Source organism: Gopherus evgoodei, chromosome 2 (genome assembly GCF_007399415.2).
Source record: "Gopherus evgoodei ecotype Sinaloan lineage chromosome 2, rGopEvg1_v1.p, whole genome shotgun sequence".
Taxonomy (NCBI): domain Eukaryota; kingdom Metazoa; phylum Chordata; order Testudines; family Testudinidae; genus Gopherus; species Gopherus evgoodei.
Window position 1 is genome coordinate 129,376,525 of NC_044323.1, and position 25,611 is coordinate 129,402,135.

At 40.8% G+C, this 25,611-nt stretch overlaps 1 protein-coding gene across 4 annotated transcripts in view; it reads left to right on the forward strand.

Annotated features, from left to right (window-relative positions):
• Positions 1–3,555, forward strand: part of MTRR (5-methyltetrahydrofolate-homocysteine methyltransferase reductase) — a 146,397-nt gene extending 142,842 nt beyond the window's left edge. For all 4 annotated transcript variants that reach the window (XM_030551684.1, XM_030551686.1, XM_030551683.1 and 1 more), the window contains 3 exons: positions 162–254; positions 345–527; positions 3,284–3,555. In XM_030551684.1, the coding sequence (XP_030407544.1) occupies positions 162–254; positions 345–527; positions 3,284–3,428 (421 nt within the window). In that variant the 3' untranslated portion in view covers positions 3,429–3,555. The remainder of the gene's footprint in view (positions 1–161; positions 255–344; positions 528–3,283) is intronic.
• Positions 3,556–25,611: the final 22,056 nt, after the last annotated feature.

Consider the following 25,611-nt stretch of genomic DNA (forward strand, 5'->3'; position numbering starts at 1 on the left):
TTTATGCTGTTTTGCCAACATAAAGGGGCCTTAGTGCAAATGAGAATCGGGTCCTCAGAGTTTAGATGATCCGTGAATGTAAAAGTTGCAGTACTGACTGAATAAAAGACTGGATTTACACATTTATGTGTACATGTGTCTTTTTTCCCTTGTGCATTTAGACAGAAACTCCAAGAAGAGCATATGGACTGGAAGTTTGGAGAGACATGGCTGTTTTTTGGCTGCCGAAATCAGGACAGAGACTACTTATTCAGGCAGGTTCTGTAGGTAGTATTGGAGCTCTGTGTTGCGCCTTGTATTTATGCTTGGGATACTGATTTCTACTGTTTTGCATTGTCTTTCAGAGATGAGCTCAGAAGTTTTGTTGAAAATGGCACATTAACTCATCTTAAGGTTTGTTTCTCAAGAGACCCTCCAGCTGCAGGAGAAAAAAAACCAACGAAATATGTGCAAGACAACATTCGACTTTATGCTAAAGAGGTTGCCAGAGTCCTGCTGAAGGAGAGAGGTTGTTTCTATGTATGTGGGTGAGTAGACTGGCGTTTGAATGCCTAATAGAGGGAGCATTTAATTGAAATTGTTGAAGACATGTTAAAGACTTGCAGCAGCATCAAGTAAATGACTGGCATTTACAATACAGTAGAACCTCAGAGTTACCAACAGCTTGGGAATGGAGGTTGTTCATAATTCTGAACAAAACTTTATGGTTGTTCTTTCAAAAGTTTATAACTGAACATTGCCTTAATACACCTTTGAAACTTTACTATGAAAAAGAAAAATGCTGCTTTCCCTTACTTTTTTTAGTAGTTTACATTTAACACAGTACTGTACTTTTTTAGCCTTGTCTCTGCTTCTGCCTGATTGTGTACTTCCGATTCCAAATGAGGTCTGTGGTTGACTGGTCAGTCCATAACTCTAGTGTTTGTAACTCTAAGGTTCTACTGTACTGAAATATTCCTGTTTTTTAGTGTGTTAACTTTATGGTATAATGTTAATCATCCACCTGTACAGCTTATTTTTTTTCTTAGATTATGGCCAGACATTCCACTACTCCATTGCTTGTTCTCACCATATAATTGTTCAGAAATGTTTCTTGTTCATATAGTGTTGTCTAGTTAAAGTAGGACAGGCTACAAGCAAATGGTCTCACTCATGTGAAGGTGGAAGATATACCTCCATAGTTCATTATATATACATATGTGTATGTGATGATAGCCCTTCAGCTGGCATTCTGTAAGTTTGGAGGTAAGGTGAAGCAGACAGCTCCCCAGGATATCTTCCCTTGGAGAATTCCATTAGCCCTCTTTTCCTGCCCTTGTGGGACTTTATAGAGTGTTTTCTGTAGAAATAGCATCCTTATGGTGTGAGTTTTTGTGTATGGAGATCTAACACACTTGCAGGTGCAGGATTTTTAGGAGCATCTAGGTTTGTAATGCATACCTGATTACTTACAAACAGACAGTTATTTGAACACGTAGCATTAGGCCCAGAACTCAGTAGCTTCTCCTCCAAAAACAGAAGTCTGCTTCTTGTGCTGCTACTGTCATAAACAGATAGCTAAGGGTTAATGTCTCTTTCACCTATAAAAGGGTTAACAAACTGTAACCTGAAACACCTGACCAGAGGACCAATCAGGAAACAAGACTTTTTCAAATCTGGGTGGAGGGAAGTTTGGGTGTGAGTTCGTTGTTCTTTGTTTTGGGTCTGTGCCCTCTCGGCTCTGAGAGTGATTTTTCTATCTCCAGGCTTTCTAATCTTCTGTTTCCAAGTTGTAAGTACAAGGATAGTAAGACAATAGGTTTATATTGTTTTTTTTGTATTTACTTGTGTGTAGTTGCTGGAATGTGTTAAATTGTATTCTTTTTGGATAAGGCTGTTTATTCATTTTTTTTCTAGCTAATCTTTTAAATGTAAAGTAAACCAGAAAAACCACTTTATTTGCATGTGTGTTGTACTGGGTACTTAACTCTCAATCAGAGTGCTATATTAAACCTTAGCTATCTGTCATGTCTCTTTCACCTATAAAAGGGTTAACAAACAGTAACCTGAAATACCTGACCAGAGGACCAATCAGGAAACAAGACTTTTTCAAATCTGGGTGGAGGGAAGTTTGGGTGTGAGTTCATTGTTCTTTGTCTTGGGTCTGTGCCCTCTCGGCTCTGAGAGTGATTTTTCTATCTCCAGGCTTTCTAATCTTCTGTTTCCAAGTTGTAAGTACAAGGATAGTAAGACAATAGGTTTATATTGGTTTTTTTGTATTTACATGTGTGTAGTTGCTGGAATGTGTTAAATTGTATTCTTTTTGGATAAGGCTGTTTATTCATTTTTTTTCCTTTAAGCAATTGACCCTTTATATTGTCACCTTAATACAGAGACCATTTTATGTCCTTTTTCTTTCTTTTTATATAAAGCTTTCTTTTTAAGACCTGTTTGAGTGTTTTTCACTGGTTAAGGCTTAGAAATGAAGGGAGGGGGAAAGTCTCTTTGTGTTAGATTTACTAAGCCTGACTTCGCATACCCTCTGGGTGAGGGGGTAGAGAGGTTAGATCTCTCGGTACCTGTGTTTCAAGGACTTGAAGCAGGGAGGGTGGAATCCCTTTGTTTTGATTCACGGAGCTTGAATCTGTATATCTCTCCAGGAACCTAGGGAGGGAACACCTGGAGGGGAAGAGGGAGAAGGGAAGTGGGTTATTTCCCTTTGTGGTGAGACTCAAGGAATCTGGGTCTTGGGGTCCCCTGGGAAGGTTTCGGGGAGACCACAGTGAGCTAGGCACTGTATAATTCCTGGCTGGTGGCAGCAATTACCAGGTCCAAGCTGGTAACTAAGCTTGGAAGTTTTCATGCTAACACCCATATTTTGGACGCTAAGGTCCAGATCTGGGAAGAAATGTTATGACAGCTACTACTACTACTACTACTACTACCAAGTGGTGAGTAGCATTAGGGCTTTTATTCTTTCTGTATCTGTGCAACGAGAGGGCAGCATAACCACAAACATCCAGCAGAATGCAATTATTTTCTTCCAATTAAAATGTGGATCTGAGTCTCTGCTCCACATACATTTGAGTGTATTGAAAGCTTCAGGTCTTACCTGTCTGTGGTATTACTGTTGCCACCACTCTCAAGTACATGAACAATCAGTGTCTATGGTACAAGCCAACATAAATTCTGCATTTCTTTATTTTAAAAATTATTGCTTGTTTCCAAAAACATCCTATATCTGTGGCTGTTGATGAAAGGAGAAATCTGCTAAGTACTTTTTTTTCTCCTCTGTCTTTTCTAGAGATGCAAAGCACATGGCTAAAGATGTGAATGATACTTTAGTGGACATTTTAAGCACTGATGCTGGAGTTGACAAATTAGAAGCAATGAAAATCCTGGCTACATTACGACAAGAAAAACGCTATCTCCAGGATGTCTGGACCTAAATGTGTGGCCTCTGTGCCTTTGCAAAACAAAGACTGTTAGACAATTTTTACTGTATATACTGTATGAAGACTGCTGATTCTTTGGATTACTGTTATTTCAACTTAAGTAAATTCTCTCTTAAAAGCAGCCAATTGATAATAATTTTTTTTAAATTACTATTCTCTAGTCATTTAATTTTTGATAATTTCTACTGATCTTTTGAATGGCACTTAAAGCCTTTATAGCAACAACAACAACAAAATGGAACCTGTGAATCATCACTTTGTAGCAGTATTACCAAGTAGATTCTCATGGAGTTCCATTCCTCCAATTTAATAACGGTATACTTTGAAAATAAACTTCTGCATTTGTATAGTATACAATATTATATATATTATCGTATACAGTACACATAATGTTACTTATTTAGTTCTACTGTTTATCATGTACATCTTATTGCCAAGATTTAGTTGAACGTATTACGTGAAAGTTTTTTAAGGGAATTTTTCTTCATTGCCTTATGACATATGATACAAGTTGCAAACAGGAATAAATATTAAAAATATTGTCAGGATTTCTGGTCACAATAATTCCCTCCACCTCCAAGCTTTTCTATGAATATTGATATTTAAGTGATGGGCTAACAATACTTTGCAGATACTCATATAACACTGGCTGATATTGAGTAGGTTTTCCCAACTAATTCATGCAAAGTATCTTTAATCCATGCCTTTAAACCCTGTTGGTTTAATTCTAGGCCTTTCCTAAAAAAATCTGCCATTTGTGCTAATTTTTTGGGGGTATAATTATTACAAGCTGAGATAGGAATACCAAATTATTATTATTATTATTTTCTGAAAACAGGGGGTCGGCTTATAAATGGATCTACACCAAAATTTGATGATTTTAAACTCTGTGGAATCATTGATTTGAATATGTAATACATTGTTGTTTTGTTTACCTGGAGCATCTGCAGGCATGGATCCATGCCTGCAGACACTCCAAGTAAACAAAACGTCCCGCCAGCGGCTTACCCTAACAGGTGGGAGCCAAAGTTTGCTGACCCATTTCTTGATGTCAATACTGCAGCCTTTTGAAGTTGCAAAGGCTTTGTTTAGTGGACTAGATTGTCTTGAAAGGAATACTAAAAGAGCAGTGATTCAGATCTGCATGACATTTGATCCATACATTTCACAAAATGCTATGCCTTACAAGCCAATGAGAAAAATAGAATGAACGATAGTACTATAGCACTGGTGTCAGTCCACTACTGTGTAATTTGATCTCTTCATGCATTTCTACCAATGGACCTCATAAGTCTCGAACCAATATGAAAATATTATGTGCAGAATTGATGGAATCACTAACTAAATTGAAATAGCCTGTTATCCCCACAGACATGCCAATCTACAGGGCTGCTTTTTAAATAAACAAAGAACAATAATAATTTGACAGCGATAAAGCAGGTGACATTCCTATGTAAAGTCCTACAAAATCTATAACAATAATAATAATCTATTTTCATACTAGTATTTAAAATGAACAACAGTGAAATCAAAAGAAAAAGGTCTGCTTATCACGCAGCATTCAAACTTAAAGTTGTTGAATGTGCAGAAGCAAACAATAATTGCGCCGCTGCTCGTGAATTCTGTATCAATGAGAAGCAAGTAAGAGAATGACAAAAAAATAAAACACTAAAAGACATGCCAAGAAGCACGAAAAAATGTCCAACAACGTGCACTTCATTTCCTGCGCTAGAGAAAGATCTCAATAATTGGGGTGTTGAATGACAACAAAATGGGTACATTGTCACTAGAACTGGAATTTGTCTGCATGCTTGCAAATGTCAAAAGACGACAAGTACAAGTCAGTAAAGCTGTCAATGTTTGTTGCATCAGCAGGTTGGTGTACTCGCTTCATGAACCGTCATGGTCTCTGTCTTCATCAGCAAATAAAGATAGCGCAAAAGCTGCCGAGAGATCTGGAAGAAAAAATCAAATCTTTCCAAAGGTCTATTCTAAAATATTCAAGGAATATGCATTTGAACTGTCACAAATAGGAAATATGGATGAATGGCCAGTGACGTTCAATCTCCCGAGCAACAGAATGGTAACCGGTGTCGGTGAAAAAACAGTTTTAATTAAAACCACTGGCCATGAAAAAATCCATTTTATTGTGGTTTTATCATGTTTGGCAAGTGAATCAAAGCTCCCTCCTGTTATTTTTTTTAAAAGAAAAACCTTACCTAAAAACATGAAATTTCCTGCTGGTGTCATCAAACATGCACACGAAAAGGGATGGATGGGTGAAAGTAGGACTATTGAATGGCTAGAAAAAGTGTGGAATAAGAGACCAGGAGCACTTTTCAAGAAACCTGCTATGTTCGTTTGGGACATGTTCAGGGTGCACAAGACGGATGAGGTGAAAAATGTGAACAAAAATATGAAAACTACTTTGGCTATAATACCTGGATGCTTAACTTCAGTTCTACAACTGCTTGATGTCTGCCTGAACAAACCCTTTAAAGGCAGGCTACGCAAAATGTGGTCTCAATGGATGTGCTCAGGCATGGCGAAGTTGACAAAAGGTGGGAATCTTATGAAGCCCGAAATCAATCTGGTCTCCCAGTGGATCAAGGACGCGTGGGTGTCCATTCCCTCAGAAATGATAGAAAAATCATATAGGAAATGCTGTATCAGCAATGCACTCGACGGGTCAGAAGAGGATACCATATTTGATGATGACACAACAGAGGCTGATGATGAGAAGGAATATGAGCCTGAAGACAACACTGCCAACATCTACGATGACAATGCAGGTGCAGCTGTGACTGAAGCCGAGTTTAATTAACTGTTTGGTGAATCAGAGACTGATTCAGACTTTGAAGAATTTTAAGACTTTTTAAAGTCTCATATTGTTCTAAGTTACTTGTTTTAAATATCCATGTACTGATTTTAAATATTGACTGTAATTTTGAAGGTGAATACATATTTGTTCAGTTATTATTATAACAATAACAGGTTTTTCATTAGATTACATTAAAATAATTCTGGCAAAACTTTTGAGTGTTCTTGTGATGCCAGCTTATAAAATATAGCAGGGGTCAGAAAACTGTGGCTCCCAGCCCATTAGGGTAAGCCGCTGGCTGGTTAGGTCGTTTTCTTTACTTGGAGCGTCTGCAGCCACGGAGTCCCTCAGCTCCCAGTGTCTACAGTTTGCTGTTCCCAGCTGCACCACTTCCCGCAGCTCCCGTTGGCTGGGAATGGCACACCGCAGACAATGGGAACTGAGGGGCTCCCTGCCTGTGAACACTCCAGATAAACAAAATGTCCAAGCTCGCTAGCTGCTTACCCTAACAGGCCAGGAGCCAAAGTTTGCCAATCCCTGAAATACAGTATCAGCTTATGAAAAGGTCATGCAGTTTTTGCTATTTTTACCTAACCATCTTGGGGGGTCAGCTTATAAACGAATGGGCTAATGAACAAATATATATGGTAATTTGAAACTCATTTTACAGCCTTGAATCTTTTGCTTCCTCATACAGAAATCTGAATTACTACCACCAAAATAAAAATTTTCAAATTCAGGTAGAAAAATCCATTCTCTGCCTAACAGGGCTGCTCAAAGGACAAAAAGCTCTTTTCTGCCTCACTTCAACTGTCATTATTTTTACCTTTCTTCAACTCACCACTCCCTTTGCTCCCTCTTATCTTAACTCATGACACCTAAATCCCCATTTCTTTTGGTTCCTTCCCATCTTTCTCCCCAAGCTTAGACCCTTAGAGGAGGAGACAAAGAGGAGGAAATATTTCTCAGTTGTGGCATTGCTCAGGTATTCTTGTTTGCGAACATTCCATTTTTACTCTGTCCCACACATAAAGCAGCATTTTGTATTCTGGTTCTTGTTTTATAATGTTTGTCATTATGAATTCAGTATAGGCAGGGGGAGTAGTTATGCAAAAATGTAATAATCAGAATAAAATCCCAGTTTTTTAAAAAGAAATGAAATTAACTCTAATTACAATTAAATTTTATTAAAGCTTTGACATACTTGCAAAGTAGCAATTATATAAAACATCAATAGAAAAGCTCAACTAAAATTTCACAAAACAAGCCTTATAGAAAAAAGTTATAATGTTCCACAAAGAGGACATGATGGAGATAGTTTAATAGTTTTTTTTGTTTGTTTGTTTTTTATATGTAGAGAGAGAGAGGGAGAGTAATAAAAACTATTAAACTATCAATACAATGTAATTTGGGATTCAACATGTAAAATGAAACACACACACAAAAGTAAAATAAAGAAAGAGACGTATAATTTATTATTGTTATACTCAAAAAGAACAGGAGTGCTTGTGGCACCTTAAAGACTAACAAATTTATATCAGCATGAGCTTTCGTGAGCTACAGCTCACTTCTTCGGATGCATAGAATGGTACACACAGACAGGAGATATTTATACATACAGAGAACATGAAAAGGTGGAAGTATGCATACAAACAGGAAGAGTCTAATCGAGATGAGCTATCATCAGCAGGAGAAAAAAACTTTTGAAGTGATAATTATGACCCATAGAAGGTGTGAGGAGAACTTAACATAGGGAAATAGATTCAATTAGTGTAATGACCCAACCATTCCCAGTCTCCGTTTAGGCCTGAGTTAATTGTATCTAATTTGCATATTAATTCGAGTTCAGTGGTCTCTCTTTGGAGTCTGTTTTTGAAGATTTTTTGTTGCAAAATTGCCACCTTCAAGTCTGTCACTGAGTGGTTAGAGAAGTTGAAGTGTTCTCTCACTGGTTTTTGAATGTTATGATTCCTGATGTCAGATTTGTGTCCATTTATTCTTTTGCGGAGAGACTGTCCAGTGGGAGAACACTTCAACCTCTCTAACCACTTGAAGGTGATATTGATTTTCTACTCTGTTATATATGGTTGGTCTTTTGTAAGGGACACTGGGTGCAGGGGGAAAGGCATGCATGGAAGAACAAAACTGAAAATAATCAACAGGCAGAACATACATCAAATAGTACCAAAGGTTTAAAATAGAAGAAACACAAGGATTGTGGATGAAGTTTTTGCAAATTAATATATGGAATAAGATGTGTGTATAGGCTGCATTGTATCAGTATGGTTGAAATATGCAAAACGCGGCCAGGTCCTAAGCTGTTATAAATGTGAGAAGTTGGAGATGACTTCACTTTAGAATGGATACATATTTCAGAACCTCTTTAGAATGTGTAAATGTAGTTATAGCACTAACTCTCCTAGCTAACTGCTTCAGTATTTCTGCCTTCTTTTGGGTTTTTTTAACTCTATGTTCCTCGTATCAGACATCCCTGTGACCCACATGCAAGGCATCATTTCCTTAAAACAAACTGAAGAACTTCTGTATTTTACACATTTTCCCTTCCTCCTGATACAAGTAACATACCTGAAAAGCTAATTTCTATTTTGTTCATGTGTGTGTTGGAGCATCAATGTTGAGTGAAAGCGAATTGCACAGTAATGCTGAAATGTATGAACCTAACTCAGGCCTTGTTCACACTGGCTATCTCATCTATGTTTAGTCAGTTTGAATTAATTGTAAGCCATGTTAAGAGCTGAAATTATTTCGTGGGGGTTTTTTTGGGAGGGGCCGGCAGGGTGTTGGTTCTGGTTTGTTTTGTTTTTTCCCTCTCTGTGAGCTGCTGAAAGAGGATGGGGGTGATGAATGTAAGGGAGAGATAAAATGGATGTTGAAGGGGGAAGCAGCAAGGAAAAAATGGAGATCATGTAAAGGGGGAAGGGAAAGAGAACAGAATGAGTAGAATGGTGGCAGAAGTGAGTATAAGTATGGTATGAATGAAACCAAGCTGATGAGAGGTGAATAGGTCAAATGGGATGGCAGGATCACAGTCCAGAGGAAAAAATGCAGGTCTCAAAATAAAGCTGACGTCACAGTCCAGTAAATCTGAAGGCTGAGCCCAGGAGCAAGAGGCTGAGTGCCATGTACTTTCCCCTGGCTCTTGTAGTTAAGGGCTTGTGGTAACTACTTACACTCACTTTAAGATCAGAGATAAGGAAGCTTAGTAAAAGGTAAGTGATTAAATTAATCTGTGTCCTTAGAGGATAAGGTGGTTTTAGTTTTCGGTGGTCTGAACATGCCAGCATGGGGATAGAGTTAAAATAAACCAAACACCTTTAACTCTGTATTTCCACTGTTTGTTTCTGTTATTTTTTGAAAGTGAAACTTTAGGTTTAACTCTTTTTTTCTTTTGTTTAGGTTTTATGTTCATCTTTTTCACAGAAGTTTAGTGATAGCTCTCCCTTAACACCAGCTTATTAGAAAATGTGGATATGAAAAAAGTGCTAACTGACTTTTTTGTTTGTTTTCACCAAAAAGGTTAGCAATTTGACATCTAACACAGTGAATGCCAGTGAAAAGGAAGTAGCATCAAAGTCTAAAATAGGGAACGAACAAGTTAAGATCATAAGTGTTGGAAGGGACCTCAAGAGATCATCTAGTCAAACTCCCTGCTCAAAACAGGACCAATCCCCAAATGGCCCCCTTAAGGATTGAGCTCACAACCCTGGGTTTAGCAGGCTAGGGCTCAAGCCATTGAGCTATCCATGTCTTCAAGTCACCAGCCTTTGATGAAATACATCCTAGAATACTCAAGGAGTTGACTGAGGCGCTATCTGAGCCATTAGCAGTTATCTTTGAAAATTCATGGAAGACACAAGAGATTCCAAAAACTGGAAATGACAAATATAGTGCACATCTATAAAAGGGGAAATAAGGACAACCACACCAGTCAATTTAACTTCAGTACCCAGAAAGATAATGGAGCAAATAATTAAGCAATCAATTTGCAAACACCTTGAGGATAATAAGGTGATAAGTAACAGTCAACATGGATATGTTAAGAACAAATCATGTCAAACCAACCTAATAGCTTTCTTTGGTTTGGAAAACTTCCCAGAGAATACCATCAGTGGGTCACAGTCAACTTGGAAGGGCATAATGAGTGCTTGTCTGGTTTTAGTTTTAGCCTTTTCTAGAGTTTATCTGAATTGTTTTCAACCTGAAATTGGAGGTGAAAATAATTGAAGTAAACTCTGACACCCTGTACTCCATATTCACCATTTTCATATGGTTATGATATAATTTGTAAAAGCATGAGCTATCATTGGAAAACTCAAAATCTGCTGAATATTATCCTGTTGAAATGTTTGTAGCAACACTTAAGAGATTTTGCTAAATGATTGTTACTGAAATATGTTATAAGTCTGGGTAACACCTACAAAGCAATTTCTCAGAGACAAGGAACACTGGCACACCAGCAAAGAGCTAAAAGGCCATTACCTACTTAATCAGCTGGGGTGAGGTAGAGGTATAAACAAAGAATTTACATTTCCTCCCGAAAATGCTTTGAACCGCAGGTACAAGGGAGATTGTCTCTGCCTTGAGGGGGCGGGGGTAATCTTCAAAGTAAGAAGGAAAGTGACCTCCGCATCTTCCCATCTGTCTGCTTATGACATCAAAAACTCCAAAAGAACTGAACTAAGGGGGAAAATGGTTCCAGGCTGGAAAAAGTCACAGTCTGTGAAATGTATTGTTCCTGTTGGTAAAAAAAACTTTTTTCCTTTTAGATATGTTAGCCTTGGTAAAGTTTAGGAATTAGTTTGTGTATTTATCCTTTTATTTCTTTTGTAACCAATCCTGATTCATATGTATCTGTACTTGTAATCACTTAAAATCTTTCTTTCTCTAGTTAAACTTGTTTTATTGTTTTAGCTAAATCAATCTCTTTTGGTTGAAGTGCTTGGGAATCTCTACTTAGGTCAACAAGCCTGGTGCATCAACATTACTCATTGTTGAAATGTCACATTAACTGTGATGTCCAGGGGGCCACTGAGCAGTACAAGATGCACATTTTTGGGGAGCAAGGCTGGGCCTGGGAATATGCCGGTGTCACCCTATATATAATTCAAGAGTGGCTAGGCATAGCATTCATTTATTCAGTTGTGAGTGACTTTACATGCTGGTGACTGTTGGTATCACTCTGGCATAACCCTAGGTAACTCGGGAAGGTGGTAGACCACAAGTGTCAATGAAGCCCTCCTGTTGTAGGCCTCAATGAACCAATGTTCCTCCATGTTAAATACTTTGTGTAACCTAGAGTAACCTAATCATTGCTTGGGCAATGATTTACATCAGACTTGACAAACTTTTAGGAAAATGTGCCTACCCTGGCACAAAATTTAAGAGCTGTAAAATGTAATGTCAGCAGTTAGTTTTCTGATTGTAACAGCCAGTTCCCTGCTTTAACACACTGGAGCTAAATTGAAGCAAGTTTCAAGGCCGCTTTTAGATACAGCATACATGTCTCTGTAGCAGAAAGGGGGAGAGGGACGGGGGAGACAAAGGAGTGTGTGAGAAGAGAATGCTGCAGCCGGACAGAAGAGGGAGGGGAAATGGGGGATTGTTAGTCAGCAAGAAAAGTTCTCATGGGATATAAAGGAACAGACTGCTTGTTTTAGCTGTGCTTGATTTGAGGCATCAGCCTCCCAGCACCGCTTTGAGATCTCAAATAAACTTGTGTTTTGCTTCTCCACCCTAGTGTGTTCATTGGCGCTAAGCACTCTGGGCAACGAACCGCCGTTGCTTGCCTCTGGCACTTCTGTGTCGGCAACATGACTATGAGTGAGCAAAGCCAGGAAGGGTTTGCTGTTCACTAGCAAAGCAGTGTAAAAGGCATCTGAGACTAAAGCACTAAGGAAACACAGCAGTTCAGATTGCATGTTGGGGAATGTCACATAAACACAGTATATTGCCTTTTTGATAGAGAAGTAAACTGAATTCTTTGTTATATTAATTTCTGGCTGAAGATGCTGACTCAATGAGGAAACCAAATTCTGCTAGCACTCTTTTCCAACGTTTATAACTGGCTTGACACTGGGGCTACATTTCTGCAGTGTCACTAGACATTAATCCTCTGGGCTTGGGCAATGATTTACATCAGACTTGACAAACTTTTAGGAAAATGTACCTACCCTGGCACAAAATTTATATGCTCAATACTTATAATGATTTATGATAATACAAAAATGGTGGATTTTACTGGCCCATAAAAGCAAAAAAAAAAAAAAAAAAAGTCCCATATGAGTAGGAAAGCAGAATTCTGCAAAGCTGTTTTACACACACACCTCCAGGAATGTTCACAGCAGGCACAGCTATTTTGTCTTACCACTAAAAAGGTGGCTGAGTTATAATTTATATTAGTATTATTTATTTATATTACACTAACATCTAGAGCAGGGGTCGGCAACCTCTGGCATGCGCCTCCCCAGGGTAAGCACCCTGGCGGGCTGAGCCAGTTTGTTTACCTGCCATGTCAGCAGGTTTGGCAGGCTGCGGCTCCCACTGGCTGCGGCTCACCGTCCCAGGCCAATGGGGCCGGCAGGAAGCAGCGCAGGCGAGGGATGTGCTGGCCATGGCTTCCCACCACCCCCATTGGCCTGGGACAGCGAACCCCGGCCAGTGGGAGCCGCCATCCGCTAAACCTGCCGACACGGCAGGTAAACAAACTGGCCTGGCCCACCAGGGTGCTTACACCGGCTAGCCATGTGCCAGAGGTTGCCAACCCCTGATCAAGAGGCCCAGCTAAGTTCAGGGTCTCACTATATTTGGCTTTGGGGGAGGGATAGTTCAGTGGTTTGAGCATTGGCCTGCTAAATCCAAGGTTGTGAGCTCAATCCTTGAGGGGGCCTCTTAGGGATCTTAGGCAAAATCAGTATTTAATCCTGCCTAGTGAAGGCGGAGGGCTAGACTCCATTGGGCAGGGTCCTTTCCAGTTCTAGGAGATGGGATATCTCCAATTATTATTATTTTAAACATAGTAAGAGACAGCCTCTTCCCTGAAGGGCTTACAGTCTAAATAAACAAGACAGAGACTGTGAGAAATAAGTATTATCATTCTGTTTTTCCAGATGGAAAATTGAAACACAATACAATTCATCCAAAGTCAGAAAGATAGCATGTGGCCAAACTAGGAACTGAACACTGATCTTCTGAGTTATAGACCAGGGGGTTAATCAAAAGACCATCTTTACTTTCCTAGATGAGCTCTGCATTCATTAGCACTTGTTTATCATTATTATAGGGGAGACCTGCCTTGCATGTGCAGAAGAAGTGCACAATTTGTCATGATCTTTCAGATGATCTCTTATATACTAAAGAGAAAGCTCATATAGGTTAGCAAAAATGCATTAATAAATAAATAAAAATTGGTAACTGAAATAATAGCTGGAAAGAAAGAACTCTGGCATTAAACAGGGAATCCTATCACCAAATCAATCCCATAATGCAAATAAAGATTATCTGTGCTCCCACATATCAGAGGGGTAGCCGTGTTAGTCTGGATCTGTAAAAGCAGCAAAAAGAATCCTGTGGCACCTTATAGACTGACAGATGTTTTGGAGCATGAGCTTTCGTGGGTGAATACCCACTTCCTCAGATGCATGTATTCACCCACAAAAGCTCATGCTCCAAAACGTCTGTTAGTCTATAAGGTACCACAGGATTCTTTGATGTGTTCCCAACATCTCAGTGCCAGTCCAAAGTGTAGAGTATTTTGAATGATTTGTTTATTGAAGTGATTAGCTTAAATGAGAGGAGGAAGGAAAATGAATGTAAAATCAAATGACAAAGAGTTATTAAAACAGGCTAAATCCTCAGTGAATGAACGTGATTTTTGAAAATAACTGATAAATTAAATTGTCCCTAATAACCATTGAATCACTCTATCAGAAGTAAAATGTAGCATATGGGAAATTGAAATGTAGCACTTGGGAAATTTTCATTTGTACATTTAATGTAGATTGTCTCAGGATAGTTTTACAACAGATTCTACTTTTGTGGGCCAGTCTCATCTACTCACTTCCTTTTGGTGTTTTTTCTGTTTGCCACCCACTGTACAAAGCAGCCATCTGTTCCTGAGTATGGGGAATCCTCAGATGACATAAAGCTAGTGTAGCTGATACATTACCTATTTTCCACCTTCTTTGTAGCAGACATGTTGGCTGCACACAATTCTAAGTTTCTTTAGAGATTGCATCAGCCCCTGCTCCCTCCAGAATCAGGAGACTGAACAAGTGGCTCAGCTATGGAGGATGATTCCCAATGGGTTACATTTTACTTCTGCACATTCCTAGCCTCCAACATTTGCACTGCAGAACAGCAAGCAGAACAAAGGCTATAGTGAATAAGGGTATGTCTATACGGTCCCTGGGAGAGTGCCTCCCAGTGCAGGTAAACAGACACGCACTAGCTCTGCTTGAGGTAGCATGCTAAAAATAGCAATGCAGTCACAGCAGCTCAGTCTAGCCACCTCAGTACATACCCATGGGGTCAGATGGGATTGTACTAGGGCAGCTAGCCTGTGCCCTCATGGGCAAACTGCTATTCTTAGTGCACTGGCTTGAGCAGAGCTAGTGCGTGTGTGTCTACTCAGGTTGTTGTCAAGAAATGTATAATGAATAGTGTTAGATAAATGTATATTAAGTAATGTTCAAGAAGTAGATTCATATTTAAAAGTGTTATAAAAATATGGAAGGTAATTTTTCTGCTTTCTGAATGTGTCTTGTTGACACAGCTTTTAAAGGTGGTAAAATATAAAAGTTGGTTTCTAACATATCTACTGTGTAGCTAACAGGGCAAAGCAAAACAGACAAATGTATGATTTAATAGCCAGATATAGCCCTCCCTAGTAAAAGAGTTTAAGGAGGATGATCAGTGACTGAGGCCTGGTCCACACTACGCAGTTAAATCGATTTAAACAGCATTAAATCGATTTAACGCTGTACCCGTCCACACTACAACACACTTTAAATCGATTTTAAGGGCACTTAAAATCGATTTCTGTACTCCTCCCCAACGAGAGGAGTAACGCTAAAATCGATATTATATCGATTTAAGGTTAGTGTGGATGGAAATCGAAGCTATTGGTCTCATCATTTTACAGTAGCTACCCACAGTGCACTGCTCCAGAAATCGATGCTAGCCTCGGACCATGGACGCACACCACTGAATTAATGTGCCCTAGTGTGGACGCATAAAATCGATTTTATAATATCGGTTTTATAAAACCGGTTTTAGTTATTTCGATTTTATGCTGTATTGTAGACGTAGCCTGAACAGAGAGAGCCAATCACTAGTTCCAAGGCCACAAGAAGCAGATAAATAAGAATATGACAACTGTTGTAAGCAATAATGAAATACATTAAAGCAATGAAAAGAAAGCTGGACTGAAGGTAGAGGAGAGTAATAGCTTCAAAAAAGATATGTAAAGAGATGTCAATTAGAGTTTTAGCAGGATAAGTACAAATGTAAGTTAAAAGGATTTAAGGTTAGTGTACAAAAATATATTTAGAGTAGAATGTGTATAGATAGAGGTAGTTTTAATAAGCTGTGCTTGTGTGACAAGGTATAAAGAATGTTTGTTTAATAAAGTGGAGGTGGAGCAATGCAGGACTTACACCAGATTGGCCCAACATTGATCTGATGATGACTTAAACAGCCCACCTCTGCCCAGGACTGGGTACTTGATCATTACACTATCCTACACTGTCTGCTTTTGCTTGATTAAAGTGGTAAAGTAGTGCCCTAAAATGTTCATATTAAAGCTTTAAACTAGTTAAGCTTAGGAATTGGTGTGGACAATGTTTTTGCAGCCAAAACACAGCAAAATACCCTCCCAGCTGCTGTGTGGACATACCCAAAGATTCATATATCAACTGAAAAGGGCTAATAGAAATCAGACCTGTAGCAAAAACGGCAAAAACAGTCATATTAGGCTGACACCAGGACAGAGACTTTGCTTGTGAGATCAGTCAAAATGCAGCATCCTCGTTTGCCAGAAGCACTTTGGGGAGGGTAGAGTCAACAATGGAGTGTCACAATGCTGATGATCTGTTGTGTTAGAAACAATCTCTGCCTCCTATGATTAGAATGAGGCAGGGAGAGGGACAACTAGCCAGGATCTTTCACAATTAGAGCTAGGCCCCAGCCAAAGAATTTGAAACTAGATCTGGATCTCACCCTTTCTTGTCCAAAAAATCAGGGATGCTGGGGTCTGAGATTTTGGTTTATGTCCATCTCTAATAGATAATATGATGAGAACATAAGCTCAGGATAATGGAGATCAACAGCAAAGCACATAATCTCCCCACAGGTAAGTCCAGTGAGTGTCCTGAATTTATTTGGAAGGGAGTTGTTGACACAACTGTCCACCCTCTAGTCATCCTAGGCTCACTCCCTCAGTGTGTGTGTATGAGAGAGAGAGAGAAAAAAGGTAGTTTCAAAGTCATCTTATTTCAAAATATGGCCTTCCAGATTTGAAACATCCCAAAGTTTGAGTGCATCTGACTCCAGGGATTTGGTTTGACCCATTATATGGATGGGGTAGAGCTCTGAAATTCACATGAAGATCTGGGTTCAGCTTCCCAATCTCCCCAAGTCAGGATGTTTTGGAATCTGGGATTTTGGGACTCAGATCCATCTCTAATCAGTGCAGTTCAATAGGAGCTGAAATGAGGCAGGATCAGAGAAAAAAGTGATTAAGATGCTCTGTATCTGTTATATAGCAAAGACACAGAGACAGTGGAACAGGGCCAGTGTCAATAAGTATCTACCAGGTAACAGTATACAGTAAGAAAGGGAGGAATTCTATGCAACCTCAGAGAATGGTTGGATAAGCAGCAATGTTGAAGGGAAACTATTAGAAGAAACACAAATGGCAACATTCACCATACAAGCAGTTGGTAAGCAGAACAAACTAGTGAGGGAGGCACAGCAGTGCAGGGATTCAAGTGCACTTATTACAAATGATATCATTATAGTCAATAGGCAGCATCAGACAAGGAGCCAGATTTTCCCTGTCTGTTAATCAAATGCCTTCTCTCCCTTTCCTATTGGGCTGTTTGGTTTGATCTCCTTTTCACAAACTCTCTCTGGAATCTCTGACTGTACTTCTTGTTTGTTCTTTCTATCTTTGCATCATGGATCCTGCACCATGATCTATCTGTGCTCTTTTAACACTTACAAAGCGATTTAGCCAAAAGCCTTTTAATATTTACTTTGTAAATAATCAAATAAAACCCAACATGGTCTTTCCAGGCCCCACTGTATATGATTCTATTACATTAATTCCCTTAAAGGAAACCAGCAGCCTCTATGTGTGAAAGGAAGGACAAGTACTTAATTTGGGTGGAGTTTGGGTGGGTGAATTGACCAAAATAGCTAAATAATGAGAAGAGAGATAAGTCAAAATGCAGCCACTTCACTGTTCTGGTGCAGTTCACAGGTGCTATCTCTATGGTGATGATCTTACTGGAGTGTCACAATGTGTATCTTCCATCCCAACTTTCTGTTACAGTTTCTCCTAACACCATGGCTCAAGGAGAGGCTGAGGCACAGTCACAGCCAGGGTCAGTTTACTGTTGTTGCTATAATAATGGCTTTTCTCCCAGAGGTCTAACTACAGAAGCACCAAAATCCAGACATAGAGAGTGAGAGCAAGAGAACAAATGCAACAGCCAGTGACCAGAGAACATCAGTGCAGCCCATGAAACCCCAGTATTACACCAAAAGCAGAATTGGGGCACCCCTAGAATAGCCCATCTATTGCCCCCTTCCAGGTTTACCAAGGGTTCCCTCAAAAAAGCCTACCTGTTGTAACCACACCAATCTGTTCTCCTAAAGTATGGGTCTCCAGGGTGGCTACAGACTATCTTGGGCTTGCTGGGGGTTCCCTGTTTAAGAAATTCCCCAGAACAGCTCTGACTTGTTGCCCCCAGAGGACACAGATACAGCCTTCCAACAAATGATTGACACAAGCAGTGTTCTATTACAAAACAAGGCACCGTTTATTGGTGCAAACATCACAACCTGACACAGTAAAAATCTAAAACACACATCCCTTACAAGAAGTTAAATAGCACTCCAAATTATATTGCCTTACAGTCTGAAGTGATGCTAAGTGATGCACCCTTCAGATAGCCAGTCTTCCACAGGTTGCTGACAGCAGTCTTGTATGTTCTTTAGGTCTTACATATATAAATCCTCTTACAATCAACACAACACACAAATTCATCTTTATTAACACACACATACACATATACACACTAACACTACATTAACTATAGTATACCTTTGTTGGATAGACTCACTTTGATGACTATGCTGCACTGTTTCTCTGGCACACTCTCTCAAAATCTTTGTCTCTCCCTCTTCTCAACTGTCTCCTAAGCCTGTCTCCTTAACTGAGACACTCACCTTTAGACAGTTTTTCAATTCTATTTTTAGACACATGACATTTTCCTGCTTCTTTTGTTGTCAATTCTTTTTTTAGACTTGCAGCCATTATTGACCTCAGAATTTTATAATCTTTTCCCTGCCAATTTCATTTTTCTGCCAATTCTATATTTAGTGCTATGTGACCTGCAGCTTCTAGCTAATGGCAGAGTAAGTCTTGCTTATTCAAAATGGAAGCCAGGGATACAAAATGGAGTCTGTCAACTTCAAAATTGAATTTCTCTGGTATCACTAGAGGCAGTTCAGACTCTGCCTGACACCCACTTACTGTGTTTATTTGCCACATTAAGGGCCAGGCTGTGAACCCCTTACTCCCATTGTTGAGTGGTTACTCACACACTAATAGTCCCATTGATTTCAATGGAACTAACTGAGTAAGGACTCTACCATCCGGCCTCGTTGTCAACTTTTGGGGGAAGAGAAAATCATGTATATTTATGTTGCTATGTAAGCAACAGACTCTGACACATTTACTCAGGCTGAGTAGCACCTTACTCTACAAGAGGCACCTTTGCAGTGAATTGAAAAATGAATGGAGTAAGGCGCAGATCTTCAAAGGCATTTAGGTGACTAACACCTGGTGTGTTTTTTTTTGCTTTGCCGTTCTGGCTGTGTCTGTTCCCTCTTTTTTTTTTTTTGCTTGGGGTGGCAAAAAAGCCAGAGTTGGCCCTGGTGTAGTGGAACCTAGCACAGTATTGGTGCCCTGGGTGCACCTCGGGACTCAGGGCTGGTCTACACTACAGCAGAAAATCGATCTTAGATACACAACTTCAGTTACGTGAATAACGTAGCTGAAGTCGAAGTATCTAAGATCAAATTACTCACAGCGCGGGATCGATGGCCGCGGCTCCCCCTGTTGATTCCGCAACTCCATTCGGGTTGGTGGAGTTATGGAATCGATATAAGCACGTTCGGGGATCGATTGTAACCTGCCGATACGGCGGGTAGTGAAGACGTACCCTCAGCAAATTGCACCCTGGCCCTCGATAACATGGTACAAACTCTGCCCATACCTAACAAGCTCTTGATAGAAACATGGAGCAAAACATTAAGGCTGTAGGGTCCATGTGATGGTAAAGAACATGCCCCCTCAGCACCTCCACAGCGCTGGAAATGGTTGAGTTAACTGTGGCAGGACCTGACATGGAGTTTTCTGGGAAGAATCTGCAACACTGCCATGTGGTGGTTAAGAGTCATACAAAACTGTAAGATGTTTTGTTTTGACTCCAGGGTTTTGGAATGACTCATTATACAGATGTGGGAGGGCTCTGACATTCAGAAAATGATCCTGGTTCAAATTTAGAACCTCAGAATTGGGAGAGAGGACTTGTGATCTAGGATTTTGGGTCAGGCCTATCTATAACCATTAAATTTCAACACAGGCTGAAATGAGACTATGTGTCATAAAATAAGAGATGAGCCTAGTGATTCATCAGGCTAGATAACTGGTATATAGCAAGAGCCCAAGGATGATGGGGCAGGATCAGAATAATTATTTATCTACCAGGTAACACTACGGAGAGAAAAAGTGAGGTGAAACCAAGGATAGGAACAAGTAGCTGAGACATTAAGATACACATTGACAGGAAAAACAAAAGGTTAGTGGACTGCACTGGCAAGGGAGACAACCATCACTGCAGATATTAGGAAAAGGTGAGATAGGGCTTTAGCAGAAATGTCATAATCAATAGGCAGCATCAGACAAGAAGCCCTATTTTCCATGCCTTTTTATCAAATATTTTGTCTCTCATATTGGTCTTTATGTTTTTATCTACTTTTCACAAATTTTCTCTCCAATCTGTATCCTTCCTTCTTGTTTCTCATGTTTCCATTTTTACTTTTTTTAATCTTCTCATCATGACCATTTGTGCCTCTTTAACACCTGGAACATTATTTGGCTAAATCTTTTTATATAGATTGTGTTAATAATCAAACACAGAGCCATGTGGTCTTTCCAGGAACCTCTGGGTCTGATTCTATTTATTCCTTCAAAGAAAACCAACAGTCTTTTGATGTGAGAGGAAGAACAAGGACTCAATTTGGGTGGAGGTTGGGTGAGCAAATGGACTGAAATAGTGTAGTTCAATGAAAATGCAGACACTTCACTGCTCAGCTGCAGTTCACAGGTGCTGTCACTATGGTAACAGCCTCACTGGGATGTCACAATGGGGATCTTCCATTTCATCTTTCCATTACAATCTCTTCTGACACTGGCGCTCAGGCAGGGGCAGGGAGAGGCACAGTCACAGTCATAGCCAAGATCAGTTTATCATTGTAGCTATAATAATGGCATTTCTTGCCACACATCTGACAGTGCACAAGCACTGAAACCCATACAGCGAGAGAGAAAATAAGTGACAGCCAAAGATCAGAGACTATCACAGAAGCCCAGGACACTTCAGAAGCAGGTCAGACTCTGCCTCGCACTCACACCTGTTAACCAGCAGAAAATGAATTTTGTGTTTGCACATTTAGAGACAGGCTGTGAACCCCTCACTCCCACTGGGGAGCAGTTACTCACGAATGGTCCCACTGACTGCAGTGGAACTAACAGAGAGAGTCTGTGCTGGGTGAGTAAGCCTCCAAAAACTGGCCCCTTTGTCTGTCAGTTCTTTGGGGGCAGGGACATGTCACAACCACAGGCTCGGAAAAATGCTGTGAATATTTATGTAGCTGCATCAGAGCCAGCAAATCCTATGGTGCTAAGTGCTTCATCACATGGTTCTTGCTCACATGCCCAAGGTTAAATTGATCACCAGATTTGGGTATGCAGTGTTTTTGTAGCTGTGCTGGTCCAAGCATATTAGAGAGACAAGGTGAGTGAGGTAATATATTTTATTGGACCAAATGCTGTTGGTGAGAGAAAGAAACTCAAGTTTTAATCTGAAGGAGAGCTCTGTGTTCCTCAAACACTTGTCTCTCTCACCAACAGAAGTTGATCCAATAACAGATATTACCTTACCCACCTTATCTCACAAGATTTGGGGTCAGGAAGTAATTTTCATTCACATCAGATTGGCCAAGACCATGGAGGGATTTCACCTTTATTTGCAGCATCAAGTTGGGTTCATCAATTGGGATCATCTGGGCCCATCTCACACAGCCATTTTCTGCCATTGCTGGGGCCTCAGGTGTTGGTGGCACCTCCATACTTGCTGTTTGTATCTGTACCTAAAAGCAGTTTAGACTCCGCATTTTATAGGACATTTGGCCTGATTTGGATTTTATAATGATGAATTTGATTCCATAAACTTTATTTGGAAAGAGATAAAGTGAGCTGCATTTATCTGTAGTCACCATCTCTTTGTGATACAATCATGTTTTTTTCAGACACTGTGGAACCACGGAGTTTACAACCAGAGTTTAAATGTCCTTTGTCCTTTCAGCAGCCATTCACAAATGAAGCTGGCCAGAGCTCCTCTGAGGTAATGTCTCTGTGACAGCATGGGCTGGGTCCTTACCAGAGCTAGGTTTGGTTCCACTTGTGCTTAGTTTTTTGTTCAAGCTTGGGTCAGTGGCTGGGTCAAGGGAACAGGGAAAATAAAGGCTAAAGTAGATGCTATGTCTTAATGGTGATAATGAATCTACCATCTGTCACCATCTTGCCTAAGAAGTCAATAATTAAGTACTTAATTGACACAAGAAAATTCTTAATTTCTGGTTCAGATTTAGCCCAAAGTACTTATAAACACAGTCACACATTTTGGTTGCTGCCTTTTTCTATCCTTAAAATAAGAGTTCTTCTTTGAGTGTTTGTTCACGTGCATTACACATTAGGTGTGTGCGCCGTGTGCACAAGCATCGGAAACTTTTCCCTTAGAGGCACCCATCGGGCTGGCGAGGCCCCCGCCTGAATGGCACCAATTCACCGTGCAAATATACCTCCGCTAGGCCGACCTCCTCCAGTTCCTTCTTATCATCCATGGCGGCATTGGAACAACCTCTTGGTCTCATACGAGAAGCAATCCCTTAGCATTAGAGTTACATAGCTGCTATCAGTTCGTTAGCACTCACTTGTTGTGGACACTTAATAGATTATGTGCTTGGAGGCTTCCAGCACCCATCCTGGGCCGCAAGGCATGCCGCAGGCCCACAGGTATAAGGCTTGTGCCATGTGCCACAAACCGATGCCGGCTAGTGACCTCCACGACTCCTGTCTACATTGCCTGGGGGAAGCTCACCAAACAGAGCAGTGTAAGATTTGCAAGGTGTTTAAGCCTAGAAGAAAGAAAGAGAGAGACTTTCATTTGAAGCAATGGAGGCTGCATTGCAGCCATTGGGCCTGGAGCGCCCAATGCCAGCTCTAGTCTTCTTGGTGCAGAGTGCACCGGAGTTGCCAAGAGACCCAGTGCCAGATAAGCACCACAAGTTGTTGGCCTCAGAGCACCAAAGTAGGCCCTTGCACTGCTCATCCTCCCTAGTGTGGCCCAAGACTAAACCAAAGGAAGGGCACCCCACAAAGGAGACTGGCGCCATTTAAGGGCCCGAGCACCGGGAAGAGCGTGATGGATGCTGTACCAGTGCTGGCACCAGTGGCACCGGTGCCACAAGTCCAACTGAGTCCAGCCCTAAGAGAGCTCAGTGAGGATGACGGGCTCGAGGGAGTAATAGATCAACCCTCCACTCCTGACACTTCTTTGGCGGCGAAGGAGCTGATTGGGTTGTCAGCGGTGAGCCCCCTCCTGACCAGGGAGAAGCCTCTGGCACCCAGGCCCGGGATGCCATCAAGGGGAAATCCGGCAATGGTGTGCCATTCGAGGACACCATCCCAGCATCGCTACCGGCATTGGTCCCAATCGAGCTTCGAGTCTGTGGACTCTCAGTTACCTCTGACTCAGAGGGACATCTCGGTACCGGAGGTGAGTCAGTGCACAGGTTTAGTGCAAGGGACCCGATGCTCTCTGGCACCCCCCAGAAACCAGCATATCTCAGTATTCCACTGCAGCTGTGACATCTTTGATGTGACATCCTGATATCAGGATGTCCACCCTGCTCCTGCCCCCCACTCTGTACCCCCTCTCCACAAAGTGGAGGAGAGGGACAGAAAGGAGAGAGCTTGCTGGAAGCTGTTGCTTCCTGTCTGAACTGGATGATCTGCCTAAAAAGGCATCATACTTGAAGTGGCATCAGTTTACTTAAAGGGGCAATGCTTGTCTCTCTCAATCACTCATACAGGCATCCCCAAGCACTTTGGAAACTCAAGTCCTGTGCAGCTGTGCATGTGCTGTCCAGAGGAGGGAGTGGTGCGCTCCAGCTGGATAGCATAGGCTCATCATCATGTTCAGTTTTTGCAGGGAAGTGTTTGCAGCTAGTGCCCTTTATCTATTGTGTTTCCTCCCTCCTTCCTCAGTCTGTGCTTCCACACTTGTAAAGTGTGAGGCTAATTAACAACAGTGTATTAACCCTTGCGAGTTCAGCCAAGTGCTAGATCATCATTTAGCTGCAAGGCGTTCCCTGGGAAATATTCCATCCTCTTACTCCACCACTCAGCTGAGCTTCACAATCATTCATTGCTGTGTACAATATTAAACTGTTAGTTTAAAATTGTTTTAAACGTGTACTATATATGTATATAATGTCTTTCGTCTGGTGAAAAAAATGTCCCTGGAATCCAATGCCCCCATTTACATTAATTCTTATGGGGAAATTGGATTCGCTTAACATTGTTTCGCATAAAGTCACATTTTTCAGGACCATAACTACAACGTTAAGTGAGAAGTTACTGTATGTATTGCCAATTGGAAAGACCAATAAGTCTTTCTCTGTCTTGTCTCTTCGTTATCTGTGGAAAAGGCTGGATGCTGAGGCTGTGACCCTGATACAGAAAAGGCTGTGGAAAAGGCTGTGACCCTGACACAGATTCTAGACTTCTAAAGATGGCTTAGCCATCCATTCGGATCTACTTCCTCACAGTTTGGTTAAGGAAGATGCAACTATAGTAAGTTGTTATCAGGCAGTATCTGAAGAGGTGTCCCTGGAGAAATCTGCAAGGAATGTGCTCTTTGTGTCTAAGTCTCCAGATTGTGAGTAGCTCTGGCTGTGTTTAGCCTGACTAGAACCTCTGAACATCAAGTCTGGTGAGCAAAGAAGCACTTCTGCAGATTTAGAGGTTCAAGGATATATGGAATAGTCAAATCAAAAGTTGAGTGGATCCCTAAGAGTAAAAGTTTCCCTTTCACCAAACTACATCCACCCAATTTCTCTATGATGGGCAAATACTGACTTTCTAATAGGTTGGGATATCTATTGCCAGCATCTAGCAATCATATCTGTATGTCCTGTTCTAGAGATTGGACATAACACAAGCAGGGAAAATAGCTATCAGACACCACAGCAGATTTGCTAAAAACTTTCTTGTAGCTTTGTTACACATTCTCTTTTGAACTGAGGAATGTTTGGGGTTAGAGCCTTGACATCTTCCCTGAATCTCAAAAAAATTTAGATTGAGAGAGAGAATTGAGACAGAGGGTACGTCTACACTACAGCATAATTTCGAATTAACTTAAACCGGTTTTATAAAACAGATATTATAAAGTCTATTTTATGCATCCACACTAGGCACATTAATTAGGCGGTGTGCATCCATGGTCCTAGGCTACCATCGATTTCCGGAGCGTTGCACTGTGGGTAGCTATCCCATAGCTATCCCATAGTTCCCGCAGTCTTCCCTGACCCTTGGAATTCTGGGTTACTACCCCAGTGCCTGATGGGGCAAAAATCATTGTCACGGGTGGTTCTGGGTACAGCCTCACCCCTCCCTTCCTGAAAGCAGCAGACAGCCATTTTGTGCCTTTTTTACTGGGTGAACTGAGCAAACGCCATAGCACAGCAAGCATGGACCCTGCT